The following is a 14,852-nucleotide window of genomic DNA, read 5'->3' as shown; positions in this document are numbered from 1 at the left end:
AACAACAAAAAAGCAAAAAGTAAAGAAAAAAAATTGAAAATCTAGAATATTATTATACTATGGCCAAGTTGGTAAAACTCATATGACCAGAAAATATATTTTTATTTAATTGGATTCGTTAGTTTGTTGACAAACCTATAGAAATTAGGTTTAATTATTCTGTTGATCTTTATAATTTTATTAAAGTTTTAGTTAGGTCATAATATTTTTTTAATTAAATCTCTACACTGCTTTTAATTTTATAATTAAATTTTTTTTATTGTAAAAAATGTTAGAATTAAATAAATATTTTTTCACAAATTAAAAGTTTTCATAATTAAAAACTTAATTAAATTTTTTATCGCATGTATTTTGAGAGAAATATTTTGTTAATTTTAACATTTTTGACATAAAAATGACTTAATTATTATAAAATTAAAAATAATGTAAAAATCTAATTGAAAATAAAAAAGTATAAAAATTTAATTAAAAATTTGATAAAATTACAAAAATCAACAAAATAATTAAATCATATGTTAATCACCTTTTCCCAATTGTGTGTGAAGAATATGAAAGCTGCACTCCACAGCTCAACTATGACAAGTAGAGCCAAGAACACACAATACTACATAAAAATGTATTAATTAAGGAGGGACCATAAAGCAAATAAATATTTCATTAATGGAAAAAATGTTAAGAAAATTCATAACAAGAAAAACAAAATTGACTCATTTAAATTGAAAATTAAATTTCACATGATAATTAATCATGAAAAAACAAACATACAATAAACAAATAGAATCCAAGGAATAATTGAATTTAAAGTTACAAGTTTGTATTCTTTATAGTTAAATCTGATCAGAAATTAAATTGGATGGTAATAATAATGAATGGATGATGAATTGTGCACTCTGATCTTTGTACTTTTAAGATTATGTTAATCCTGAATTTTAGGATACAAAAATTAAACAACAGGGGGTTCTTGATGCTATTCCAACAAATCCACTACAAGAGATAATGAGGAGTATTCCACCAATTCCGATTAGGAGGTAGATAAACCTGAAATAAAAAAATTAAAAAAAAAGAAGAAGAAAAGAACAACCACATAGTGAACAAATACCAAACGTTAATATTTTTACATTTAATTTTAATAGATTTAGACCAAGTCATTCAATATCCAATGTATTTTTTAGATTATCATTTACACAGTAAAATGACTTCTGAAATTATCCTTACAATTGATTTTTTTTTCTACCACCGTAAAATATAAATATAAAGGATAATTTAGTAAAATCACACAAGAGTAACATTATGAAATTTGAGAATGACAAAATCACTCCTCTAAATATAATAATCCAATTAAAAAAACACTAGCATATATAGATTTGAGTAACAACAAGTAGAACAATAATAATAATAATAAAAGGTAATTATAAGGTGCTTACCAAGCCTTAGGAAGTAAATGAAAAGAGGGTTTTGAAAGTTCAACAGAAAGCAATAGGCGATGAACAATCATCAATTTGGCATTATTGCTATTAGGAATTGGATCCTTCAATGGGTTTTGCTTCCACTTCAATAAACAAATTATTCCATAACCCAATGTCCATAATCCACATATGATGAAGAATGTGTTGATTAACTGTAAAATTGACTCCACAAAAGGTTTACTAGCCATTAGAATTTTCTAGAGGATAAGATAAAATAAAATAAAGTAGGGATATTCAATTCCTAGTTTTTGTGTTTCCTTTGATTTTGTGGCTTGCGATTGTAACACAAATATAAAGTGATTGAAATCAATCTATCTTCATCATGGTTTTTATGCACAAGAAAAAATGACCAAATGAGAGAACAAATTTTGCATTGAAAGAAAATTAGCTGTTTCTTTGTGTGTTGTAGAGAACATACTAGCTATAAGTGAATGGATTCCGAATATTTCTTTCATGTAAATATTTTAATTGTTTTTCTCAAAAATTTTGTCCAACTATAGAATATCAATTAATGTTAGCCTTTTAAGCATTATAACCTTATCATATTCTTGATGTTTCTACTTTCTAGCAACTTTGAGAAAATAACTTGGTAGATAATGTTCATCTAATTATGACTAGTCAGAGTTTCATATAGTAATTATTATAATGAAATTATTTATCTCAAAAATTTGAATTGTTAAAAAAATTAATACAATATAAATAATTATATTTTTAATATTTTTTATTTTTTCTCAAACAAGTGCCTCCTTTTAAATTTGTTTGATTTTTTCACAGATTTTTTTTCTTTTTAATTTGTCTATATTATTTTTTTTATTTTTGAGATTTATCAAGATCAAACTTTAAACTTTTTGGACAGAGAATTCTAATACTATATTATGAAACTACTCATCTCAAAAATTTAAACTGTTAAGAGAAGATAATATAAATAATTATATCTCTAACTATTGCTGATTTAGTTTAAACTTATCTAACATATCCCTCATTAATTAATTTACTTTATTTTATTATCATACTTCAAATATTTAAACGAGTAAAAATTTAAATATATATATTATTTTTGAAGAATAAAAAAAATAAAAATTCAAATAATTTTATTTAAAAATTAAGAAAATAATTAAAAGAATAAATTAGAATTTATAATCATTTTCAATTTTAATTTACATTTAGGAAAAAGCTAATAATTCATAACGGGGCCAATAAGTTATAATATCTTTTCTAACGTGCAATTTGGAGAATGTGATTAAGTAAAAGGGGTTCAATTTTCATTATTGATGTGTCTTCAAATTAATAATGTGAGACTTGTTTCAACAATATATGTATGTATTTGCAATCTGCAATATCATTATTCTATCTGATGGTACTCATATGGATAAGAAAATCTCCAAATCACACTGATTTTCTACAATAACTTAGATAAAGTTATATACTCTGTTGCATTATCACTTTATCCTGTTTTAATTCTTGTAACAAGTTGTAATAGATTAAAAATTTTCAAACAAGATTAACAGTACAGTAATCATCATGAAATTCGAAAAAGATTATTATTTTTGGCAAATTGATAAATATTTAAGAAATTTTTTTGAAATTTGTGAAAATAAATATTTTTTTAGCAAGAATTTTTTTTCTTTTCAGATACGTGGAGATATAATTCTACTACCTTTATCAAAATTTACAGGTTTTTTTTTGTGATAGAAGTTTCTTCGACCACAAATTGAAAATCTCCTCAAACTTAATGATAAGGCACTTGATTTTGAGTTCCATGTGCTTGAATGAAATTACCAAGCTTCTTGTACTTTTCTAATAGTTCTTGATGTGAAAAGAAGAAGTAAATTTTTTTTTTTTGAAGTTAACAAAAAAAGACTATAAATTATAAGGAGAATAAGTTGAAGTTTGTAGAAGATTAAGGAACATTATAAAATTTAAACTTGGTCTAAAATTAAGTATGTATTTATCAAGTTGAAAACTCATAAAACTACTTTGTAAGTTGTCCAACTTGCATCGTTAAAATTCTAGTAAAAAATTATAAATTGAAGATAAGCTAACTTAGTTGCAATCTTTGACTAATTCAAAGAATGAGTTATAAGATTAAGTTGATATTTATTAACTTGTTATACAACTTGATAAAGATGAATGTGAAAAAAACTCTAGTATATACACTTGTGCAATTTGTGCAAGAGGTTTATAATGTACAATTTGTACACAACTTAATCAACTTGTAAACTAAATGCACCTTTACAAAATACTATATATAGGGAGTTAAGCCATTTGCTAATGTATGTCATGTTTTGTATAGAATTAGTTAGTGAAACTTAGAAAGAAAAGTAGTAAGGTTTTTCATATGTGTAATCCTTTGCATGAATTTTCATAATATGTAAGAGAGTATTATAGACTTCTTTATGTATTGTGAGAGATTGTAATTTTACCATTTTGTCATATTATTTTTACTATTGTCTAAATTCTTGTCTAGTTCCATCTATTTCTCGTCTGTAAATTTTAATTGTGTTATTTTGTCCTTATTAATTCTAGTACCTAATAGTAGTATCAGAGCCTGGTTCTTAATCTTTCGCTGCAAAGGGGCAGTTGATGTCAGAATCATGGCAATAAAATTTAAGATCGAGAAATTTAATGGGAATAACTTTTTCCTTTAGAAACTAAAGATCAAGGCAATTTTGAAAAAGTAGAATTGTTTATAAGCAATAGAAGGCAGGCCTACCAGCACTCCTGATAACAAGTGGAAAGAGATGGACGAAAATGCTGCTGCCAATTTACACTTGACTATGGCAAATTCGGTATTATCAAGCTTCTCGAAGGAATAGATAGCAAAGGAGATTTGGGAGTCACTCACTAAATTGTACGAGGTAAAGTCACTTCACAACAGGATATTCATGAAAATGAGGCTTTATACTTTTCGTAAGAGTGAATCCACATCGATGACGGATCACATCAACAATCTTAATACTGTAATTTCACGATTGACAACCATGGAGTGTCAAATTGTAGAGAATGAACGTGCTGAACTTCTTCTCCAAAATTTATCATACTCGTATGATCAACTTATCATCAATATCACAAATAATAATATTGCTGATCAACTCTGATTTGACGATGTTGCTGCTACTATTCTTAAAGAAGAAAGCAGGCGCAAAAAATAAAGATGATCGAACGGAAAGTTCAAAGCAAGCAAAAGCTTTGTCGGTGATGAGAGGAAGATCAACAGAACGTGGTTCTAGTGGGAGTTAAAGTCGTGGTAGATCAAAATCTCAAAAGAAGAACCTTACTTGTTACAATTGTGGCAAGACAGGCACTTGAAAAAGGATTGTTGACTTAACAAGAAGAGTAAAAAAAAAAAACTGTTAATGCAACTACCTTACATGGTTGTATTACAAACACCTTTGATAATGGAAATGTCTTGTGCATCAAAGGTGCAATTGGTCATGAAGACAATGAATTACTAGCTAGTTTGGATTGTGCAATAATATATCACATGACTCCACATCATGAGTGGTTTAGCACTTATAAACCTGTTTCAAAAGGATCTGTACTCATAGGAGATGATCATGCCTTAAAAATTGTGAGAATTGGTACCATTAAAATTAAGATTTTGATAGTTTCATCCATATAGTTCAAGGTGTAAGACATGTGAATGGCCTGAGAAAAAATTTATTATCTATTAGGCTATTGAATTCTCAAGGGTACAAGATTAATATTGAAAGTGTGGTGCTTGTGTGATCATGAAGGCAAAACGGCTAACAATCAATCTATACTTGCTTTCTAGAGATACAATTCGAGACGCAGAAGCCTCAATTTCATCTACAGACCAAGAAGCGATAACAATAATATGGCATCGCAAATTAGGTTACGTGTTAGAACATGGTTTATAGGTTCTTGCAGAACATAATCTCCTTCTAGGACTCAAAATGGTGAATCTATCTTTTTGTAAGCACTGTGTAACAAGTAAGCAATATAGATTGAAGTTTGAAAGATTAACCGCTAAAAGCAAGCACATACTAGACTCGATTCACTCTGATGTTTGAGAATCACCAGAATTATCACTAAGAGGAGTAAAATATTTTGTCTTCTTCATAGATGATTACTCATGAAGACTGTGAGTATTCTCCATTAAGAAAAAGTCAGATGTATTTTCAATATTGAAGGAGTTTAAAGTACGAATAGAATTTGAAACTGAAAAGAAAATAAAGTATTTAAGGACAGACAATGAAAGAGAATACATTGATGGTGATTTCATTGCATTTTGCAAACACGAGGATATTCAGGGACAATTGACAGTTGCATATACATCTCAACAAAATAGTGTTGTAGAACAAATAAATAGAACTCTTTTAAATTATTATTTTATTTTTAATTGTTTTTCTCAAGAATTTTGTCCAACTATAGAATATCAATTAATGTTAGCCTTTTAAGCATTATAACCTTATCATATTCTTGATGTTTCTACTTTCTAGCAACTTTGAGAAAATAAATTGGTAGATAATGTTCATCTAATTATGACTAGTCAGAGTTTCATGAAGTAATTATTATGGTGAAACTATTTATCAAAAAAATTTAAATTAATAAAAAATTAATATAACATAATTTTTTTATTTTTTCTCAAATAAATCTCTCTTTTTAGTTTGAAGTCAATAAAAAAAAAACTATAAATTATAAGTGGAGCAAATTGAAATTTGTAGAAGATTAAAAAATATTATAGAACTTAAATTTAATTTAGAATCAAGTATGTACTTATCAAATTGAAAAACTCATGAAATTACTTTATAAATTGTCTAATTTGTATAGTCAAAATTTTAGTAAAAAATTACAACTTGAAAATAAGCTAGCTTAGTTGCAATCTTTAACTCACTCAAAGAATGAGTTGTAAGATTAAGTTGATATTTATCAACTTGTCATACAACTTGATAAAGATGAATATGAAAAAAGACTCTAGTATACACACTTATGTAATTTGTACAAGTAGTTTATAATGTGCAATTTGTGCATAACTTAATAAACTTGCACCTCCACAAAATACTATATATAAGGGGGTTAAGTCATTTGCTAATGCATGCCATATTTTGCATAGAATTAGTTAGTAAACTTAGAAAAAAAAGTAATAAGATTTTTTATATGTGTAATCCCTTTGCATAAATTTTCATAATATGTAAGAGAGTATTATAAACTTCGAGTTAAATTTTAAAGTGGTCCCTAAAATTACACTCGAATCTTAAAATGGTCTTTGAAGTTAAAAGTTACTCAATTTTGTTCCTAAATTTATACTTCGAAACTCACACTAGTTCCCGATGCATTTTCTGTTCATCGAAATACTAAAAACGATGTCGTTTTATATTTATTTAAAAAAACACTCCCACCCCACGTTTTATATTTATAAAAAAAAAAGATAAACACCTTTCCACGCTCTCCTTCCCATTTCCCTTCCCCATTTTCAATTCTCCTTTTCCTTTTTCTTCTACGATCCCTTTCTCCTTTTCCAGTTCTCTCTCCCTTTTCCTTTTATGCTCCCCTCTTCCTTTTCCTTTTTCAACCCATTCTTAATTCCTCTTTTTTTTTCCTTTTCGTAATCACTACCAATAAAAAAATAGTATTTTATAATTGTTTAAGCAACTTGAAAAAAATAAAATAATAATTTGTTAATTCACAGAGAGAGATAATGGAAGATGAAAAAAATTGTAGAAGGCAGACCTCATGCGGGCGTTGCCTCTTTTTCCATCATCGTCCCCTCTCGTCAATTTATTTTTGAGCCGCCGTGGCGCCTCCTCTCGTGCATGTGCTTCTGTTTTTTTCTGCTCCGACGGCCTACTTCTTCCTTCAGCCCTGCCGGTCTGCTCCGCCTCTTCTTCTCCTTCATTTATTCTTTTTTTTTGGCTGCTTATATTTTAAATTTTGTTGTTGATTGATGTGATATCGTTGCATGTTATTGTTGCCGATCCTATGATTTATAAATATTTTTGTTATTTAAATCAAATTATTGCCTTGGGCATGATCATCGGATATCTACATAAACTAATACGAGTTTGATAGTTTAACTATTGTTTGCAATGATGATGTTGTTGTTGTTGCTATAATGAAGTTGAAGAACAAGAAGAACAGTGTGAAGAAGAGAATTGGTGAAGATAATTGGAGATATTTTTTTATAAATACAAAACGATATCGTGTTGGGGATTAGGTTTTTTTTGTATAAATACAAAACGACATCGTTCCAGTCCTTCTGATAGTAATAAGGATGGACAGAAAGTATTTTAGGGACTACTATGAGTCCCAGAGAGAAATTTTGGAGACAAATTTGAGTAATTATTAATTTCAGGGATCATTTTAAGACTCGAGTGCAAGTTTAGGGACTACTTTGAGATTTAACTCTATAAACTTTTCTATGTATTGTGAGAGATTGTAATTTTACCACTTTGTCATATTATTTTTACTATTATCTAAATTCTTGTTTAGTTCCATCTATTTCTCATCCGTAAATTTTAGTTGCTTTTATTTTGTTCCTGTTAATTCTGGTACCTAACAATGGTATTAGAGTCTGGTTCTTAATCTTCGACTGCAAAGAGACAAATTGGTATCAGAACCATGGGAACCAATTTAAGATTGAGAAATTTAATGGGAATAACTTTTTTCTTTAGAAACTAAAGTTCAAGGCAATTTTGAGAAAGGATAATTGTTTAGAAGCAATAGAAGGCATGCCTACCGACACTCCTGATGATAAGTGGAAAGAAATGGACGGAAACGCCGCTGCCAATTACACTTGGTTATGGCAGATTCCGTATTATCAAGCTTCTCGGAGAAATAAATAGCAAAGGAGATTTAGGAGTCACTCCCTAAGTTGTACGAGGTAAAGTCATTTCACAACAAGATATTCATGAAAATGAGGTTTTATACTTTTCGTATGAGTGAACCCATATTGGAGACAGATCACATCAACAATCTTAATACTGCATTTTCACAACTGATAATCATGGAGTGTTAGATTGTAGAGAATGAACGTGTTGAGTTTTTTTTTCCGAAGTTTATCATACTCGTATGATCAACTCATCATCATCAACATCATAAATAATAATATTGCTGATCAACTCCGATTTGATGGTGTTGCTGCTACTATTATTGAAGATGAAAGCATGCACAAAAATAAAGATGATCGAATGGAGAGTTCAAAGCAAGTAGAAGCTTTGTCGGTGATGAGAGGCAGATCAACGGAGAGTTAATGAGGCATGCGTACGCGCAACATGCCTATCTTCCAAAACATGCGTACGCATGCCAACTTGGGATTCATGCGTACGCATGACCATGAGATGCTCAAAAATTTTATTTCTTCATGAATTTTTCACTTTGCATGCTTTTTCTTCACTTCTTCAATCCATCCTTACCTTCTAAACCTGAAATCACTCAACAAACACATCAAGGCATAGAATAGAATTAAAGTGGATTAAATTTACTAATTTAAAAGTCTAAAAAGTATGTTTTTAATCATTAAGCACAATTAGGAGGAATTCACAAAACTATGCTATTTCATTGAATAAATGCAAGATAAGTTGATAAAATTCACTCAATCAATCTAAAACTTATCATAAAATAGTGATTTATTAGATGTTGAATTCTCAAAGGTACAAGATTAATACTGAAAGTGTGGTGCTTGTGTGATCATAAAGGCAAAACGGATAACAATCAATCTATACTTGCTTTCTGGAGATACAATTTGATACGCAGAGGCCTCAATTGCATCTGCAGATCAAGAAGACACAACGATATTGTAGCATCACAAATTAGGCCATATGTTAAAATGTGGTTTATAGGTTCTTGAAGAACTTAATCTCTTTCTAGGACTTAAAACGGTAAATCTACCTTTTTGTGAGCACTGTGTGACAAGCATGCAGTATAAATTGAAATTTGAAAGATTAACCACTAAAAGCAAGCACATACTAGATTTGCTTCATTCTGAAGTGCGGGAATCACCAGAATTATAACTAGGAAGAGCAAAATATTTTGTTTTTTTTCATAGATGATTACTCACGAAGATTGTGAGTATTCTCTATTAAGAAGAAGTCAGATGTATTTCCAGTATTGAAGGAGTTTAAAGCACAAATATAGTTTGAAACTGAAAAGAAAATGAAGTGCTTAAGGACAGAAAATGGAGGAGAATACATTGATGATAATTTCATTGCATTTTGCAAGCACGATAGTATTCAGAGACAATTCACAGTTGCATATACACCTCAGCAAAATGGTGCTGTAAAGCGAATGAACAGAACTCTTCTAGAAAGAACTCGATCTATGTTGTGGATTGCAAGATTAACCAAGTCTTTCTGGTCATAAGCAGTCAAAACAGCCTGCTATGTGATTAATAGATCGCCATCAACAGCAATTGGGTTGAAAACACCAATGGAGATGTGGCAAGGTAAGCCACTCGATTATTCTTCTCCACATATGTTTGGATGTCCTGTTTATGTGATGTTCAATTCTAAGAAAGAACAAAGCTTGATCCTAAATCAAGAGAGTGTATCTTCTTGGGCTATGCTGATAATGTAAAGGGGTATCATTTGTGGGACTCTATTCTACTGCCCACAAAGTTATTGTCGGTAGATATGTTATATTTGCTGAAAATGAATTGCAAAGAAAGCAAGAAAACAATAGCAACACTAAAGAAACTACTACGATATACATGGATGAAGTCTAGAGAAAAAGACTCTTCTAAAGCAAAACATGAGCAAGTTGCACAAGGACCAGCTGAAACTCGTAGAACAACACGTGAACTAAGAAGACCAACATGGCATGTCGACTATGTCATGACTTGCCATAATGCATATTATTTTGTTACTGAAGATGGAGAACCATCAGCTTTTCAAGAAGTTGTTGAAAGTTTAGATTCTTCTTTTTGCATGACAGCCATACAAGAAAAAATGGAAGAACTATGGAGAAACAAGACGTGAGAGTTTGTTCCACTCCCAGACAGAAGAAAAGCCATTGGTAACAAATAGGTCTACAAAATCAAGCGTCACAATCATGAATAGATAGAATGTTATCGTGCAAGACTGGTGATAAAGAAATTTCCTTAGAAAGAAGGTATTGATTTCAATGAAATATTTTTTGCAATAGTTAAAATTTTTTCAATAAGAGTAATTCTTGCTACATGTATTGTGTATAATTTACATCTAAAGCAACTAGATATAAAGATTGTTTTTCTTCATGGTGAACTTGAAAAAAAAATATATATGCTCTAACCAGAAAACTTTAAAGAACCAGAAAAAGAAAACTTAGTTTGTAGGTTAACTAAATCTCTGTATGGCTTAAAGCAGGCACCGAAATGTTGGTACAAGAGATTTGATTCCTTCATTGTTAGTCTTGATAACAACAAACTTCAATCAGACCATTATACTTATTACAAGAGGTCTAGTAATGGTAATTTCATCATTCTGCTGTTGTACATGGATGACATGTTGGTGATAGGCCTTAATAAAGATCGTGTCCAAGAATTAAAGGCTCAGTTGGCTAGGAAGTTTGATACGAAGGATTTGGGACCAATAAATGAGATTTTGGGGATACAGATTTGCCGAGACAGAAAAGATAGGAAGATTTGGCTATCCCAAGAAAATTACTTGAGGAAGGTCTTACGACGTTTCAACATGCAAGAGTGTAAGCCAATATCTACCCACTTCCTATTAATTTTAAATTATCTTTTAAGATGTGTCCTAGCAATGAAGTAGAGAAGATAGAAATATCTCGAGTACTTATGCATTATCAGTAAGAAGCCTTATGTATGCCATGATTTGCACCAAACCAGATATCGCTCAATCTGTCGGGATGGTCAACAGATTCATGGCAAATCCAAAAAAAGAGCATTGTAGTGCTACAAAGAGGATCATGAGATATATTAAAGAAACATTTGACGTTGCTTTATATTTTGAAGGATCTTAATTTACTATCAAATTTTATGTTGACTCTGATTTCGCAGGAAACCTTGACAAAATAAAGTTTACTACATGCTATCTGTTTACACTTGGAGGAGGTGCAGTAAGCTGGTTATGAAAATTACAAGCATTTAGAGCATTATCAACTACAGAAGCTAAATATATGGCAACCATACAATTTTGTAAGGAAGCAATTTAGGTGCAAAGATTAATGGAAGAACTAGGACACAATGATATGATTCTAATATTTTGTGACAGCCAGAGTGTCTTGCACATTGTAAGGAATCCAATCTTTCACTCAAGAACAAAGCACATAGATGTTCAATATCATTTTGTTCGTGAAGTAGTGGAGAAAAAAAACAGATATGCAGAAAATTCACACCAACAACAATCTTGCAGATATCATTATAAAATCAATCAATACAGATAAATTTGATTGGTACAAATCTTTTCTTGACCTATTAAAAATATAAGCAATATGATTACACCAAAAGAAGAATTTTAAGTGGAAGATTATGAAAAAAAAGAAGCAATTTTTTTTTGTTTAAAACCAACAAAAAAAGGTTAGAAGTTGCAAGTGGATCAAATTGATGTTTGTAGAAGATTAAAGAACATTGTAGAACTCAAGCTTGGTCTAGAATTAAGTATGTTCTTATCAAGTTGGAAAACTCATGAAGTTACTTTGCAAGTTGTCCAACTTAAATATAGTCAAAGTTTTAGTAAAAAATTGTAACTTGAAGATAAGCTAGCTTAGTTGCAATCATTGACTTAGTTAAAAAATGAGTTATAAAATTAAATTGATATTTATCAATTTGTCATATAACTTGATAAAGATGAATGTGAAAAAAGATTCTAGCTAATACACACTTGTACTGTAGCGACCTTCAGTTTTAAAAATATAAATATAAATAAATTATAATTTATTTTATAAAATTAGAATTCCTTATTTTTAGAAAAATTATTTTTATTATCAGTAATTGAACTAATTTTATAATCTATTGCTAGTATTATTATTACTATTATTAACTATAAAGCATAAAAAATAAAAGGTTATTTATACTTTGCATTAGGTTACATATATATTATTGGAAAGTTTTCAAATGGTCCAGCCATCTTTATTGGTTCACCAAAGATCCAGCCTGCAGGACCGTAGAGATAAATAGTTAAAAATTTTAACGGTTTAGATTTGTTGTAATTATTACGCGCTAAAATCGTAGTAGAATAGTCTATTTTGTTCCTTATACCTGTTCAAAGCTTGACCTGAAAAGCAATTGGGATATTGACATAAAGGGCAGATATCGTATGTGTTGTGAATATATGTAGCCGCAACTGTGTGCTCGGCTGACAAGTAGAGCCGCAGTAGTCAGGGATTTTTTTTGGACTAAAAGGCATGGGCCTTTGTTTTTTTTGACAAGCATAGAGATTGATTGGGCTTTGTAAGTTTCACTATTTTATTTCATGGAAACAAAATCAGATCTTTACAATTTTCAACAACACCTTCATTTATGCTACTGTTCAACCACAACAAAAATTACCCAATTCAACTACGACATGTCATTACGCCTTCGACAAATTAAACATTCACCCACCAATTCAAGACACAGGATTGACAATCGATACTAAGTAACAAAGACTTCCACATAGGACCCTCACTTGGATCGGAACCACCTGACGGCCGGAGTATATGACCTATTGAACTGACAGTGGAGGCCACAAGATAGCAACAACCAACACCCAAACGATGCCTTGTTGGATTTCTCGAATGTCGTTGGCAGGAAATTGACCGCAGGAAGGGAGCGACTGACCCTCCGACGCTGACGACCTACCTCGCCCACTTTCACTCGGCCGCAGCGAATGACGACCTTCACTGACAAACGGGGGATCACGCCGTCAGAAGAAAGCAATCTGTTGGAGCCGCCAATAGCTGCATGCGACACCGATAGCCGCCGACATAGACGTCACAAACGTTCTGGAGCCAGTGTCAAGTAAGACATAAATGCAACTGAGAGACACTAGGGGGTGAGGCCAGCAACATCACCTTCGGAACTTCGGGTTTTCAAAACGACCACGTTTTGAATTACATACCTATAACACAATATCAACTTTTCCCACCAACCCTCCATGTGTCATATCTATAACGGGCTTCACTTACTTTCCCTAACTATATCACTAAACCCATTATTACTACAACAGTGCCAATAAAGACTTCTTAAAGGCCCACACTAAACAAAACATTCTCAAATTTTATGTCAGCGCTGATTCCTTAAATGTTGCACATGTTAGGCCCATTGCCTCACTGAATAAAAAAATTCACATAAGGCCCAACAGCGCCAAATCATTAAGCAGCTGGCTCAAATGCAACTTGGCTATTTTTTTCCTTTAAGCTGATCACATAGTACTGTTCCTATAGTGACTTTTCACTTTATTTCAGGGATATTAACGATATTACACAGCGTGCTACAAGACAAATTTAAAACCTGTTACCTTACCGTACCTAGATCTTTAGTGAACCAATAAAAGTGACTGGATCATTTGAAAACTTTCCTATATTATTATTATCATTATGCATTAGGTTACATGTGTGTATATATATATTATCATTATCGTTATATATACATATACATATAATATTAAGTTTTGTAATATAATATTATGCTATTATAATTCATTCTTAGCTTTCTTCTAGTATAAGTCTAAATTTCCGGCTTCAATTTCTTGAAATTCGTAACTCCAATCAAAAATCTAATCCGATAAGAGTATTCGTAACCTCCTCTTCTACACGTTGGTACCATTTTTGATTAGTGGAAGTTGACAGTGACGTAGCTCCTCTTTCCTTTGGATTTGGCCAACGGGAGTTTTAGGAGGCACAGACGATTCTGAACATTTTCTTCTTTGATAGCTCACTCAGAAAGCTTCTCCTGAGCTTTGAATATTTTGATTTCGTACGAAGGTATGGTTTTGGTTTCTCGTAGTTAATGTTTAATGTCACGTGAAAACTTAGGCTAGAAGACCTTAAGATAGGAATGAACTGAGTGAATAATTGATGGATTGTGTATATGGTATAAAATGTGAGGTTTAACTGTTGTCAATAATTTGCTGTTGAAGTTGGTCGGTTTGGAAAAAGATTTAATATTGGTATTTGTTTGATTATGAAATAATTTGTTACTGGAAATGATTTGAGTGACTGAGAGGTGTTTGGTTTGATAGTTGGGACTCTTAAAGGGTGGCAGAAATTTGAGTCTTAGAGGAGATATTGCCAAAATTTCTTTAAGAATTGGAGTTTTGATTTGAGGTAATATTTTAAAAGGAAAAGAGATTATTATGTGGCTTGTGTATTTGAGACTATTTGTTGACCCTCTGTCGCAAGATGTGACCGAGCACTTTCCCCAGATTCCCCCATGAGCATGCATATAAATATGAATATTGAATATTATATTTGAGCTTGAAGTTTAACTCCATGGAATACTATATT

The 14,852-nt window shown here is 30.8% G+C and overlaps 1 protein-coding gene across 1 annotated transcript in view; it reads right to left on the bottom strand.

Annotated features, from left to right (window-relative positions):
- LOC127741282 (tobamovirus multiplication protein 2A-like) overlaps positions 1-1,654 on the bottom strand; it is an 18,421-nt gene extending 16,767 nt beyond the window's left edge. Inside the window, exons 1-3 of the mRNA XM_052253421.1 lie at positions 1,425-1,654; positions 978-1,038; positions 524-604 (exon numbers count right to left, since the gene is read on the bottom strand). Of these exons, the coding sequence (XP_052109381.1) occupies positions 524-604; positions 978-1,038; positions 1,425-1,654 (372 nt within the window). The remainder of the gene's footprint in view (positions 1-523; positions 605-977; positions 1,039-1,424) is intronic.
- Between the last annotated feature and the right edge of the window lie 13,198 nt (positions 1,655-14,852).

The sequence above is a fragment of the Arachis duranensis genome, chromosome 8 (genome assembly GCF_000817695.3).
Source record: "Arachis duranensis cultivar V14167 chromosome 8, aradu.V14167.gnm2.J7QH, whole genome shotgun sequence".
NCBI lineage: Eukaryota > Viridiplantae > Streptophyta > Magnoliopsida > Fabales > Fabaceae > Arachis > Arachis duranensis.
The sequence above is the reverse complement of the archived record's forward strand: the minus strand, read 5'-3'. Positions and strand labels throughout refer to the sequence as shown.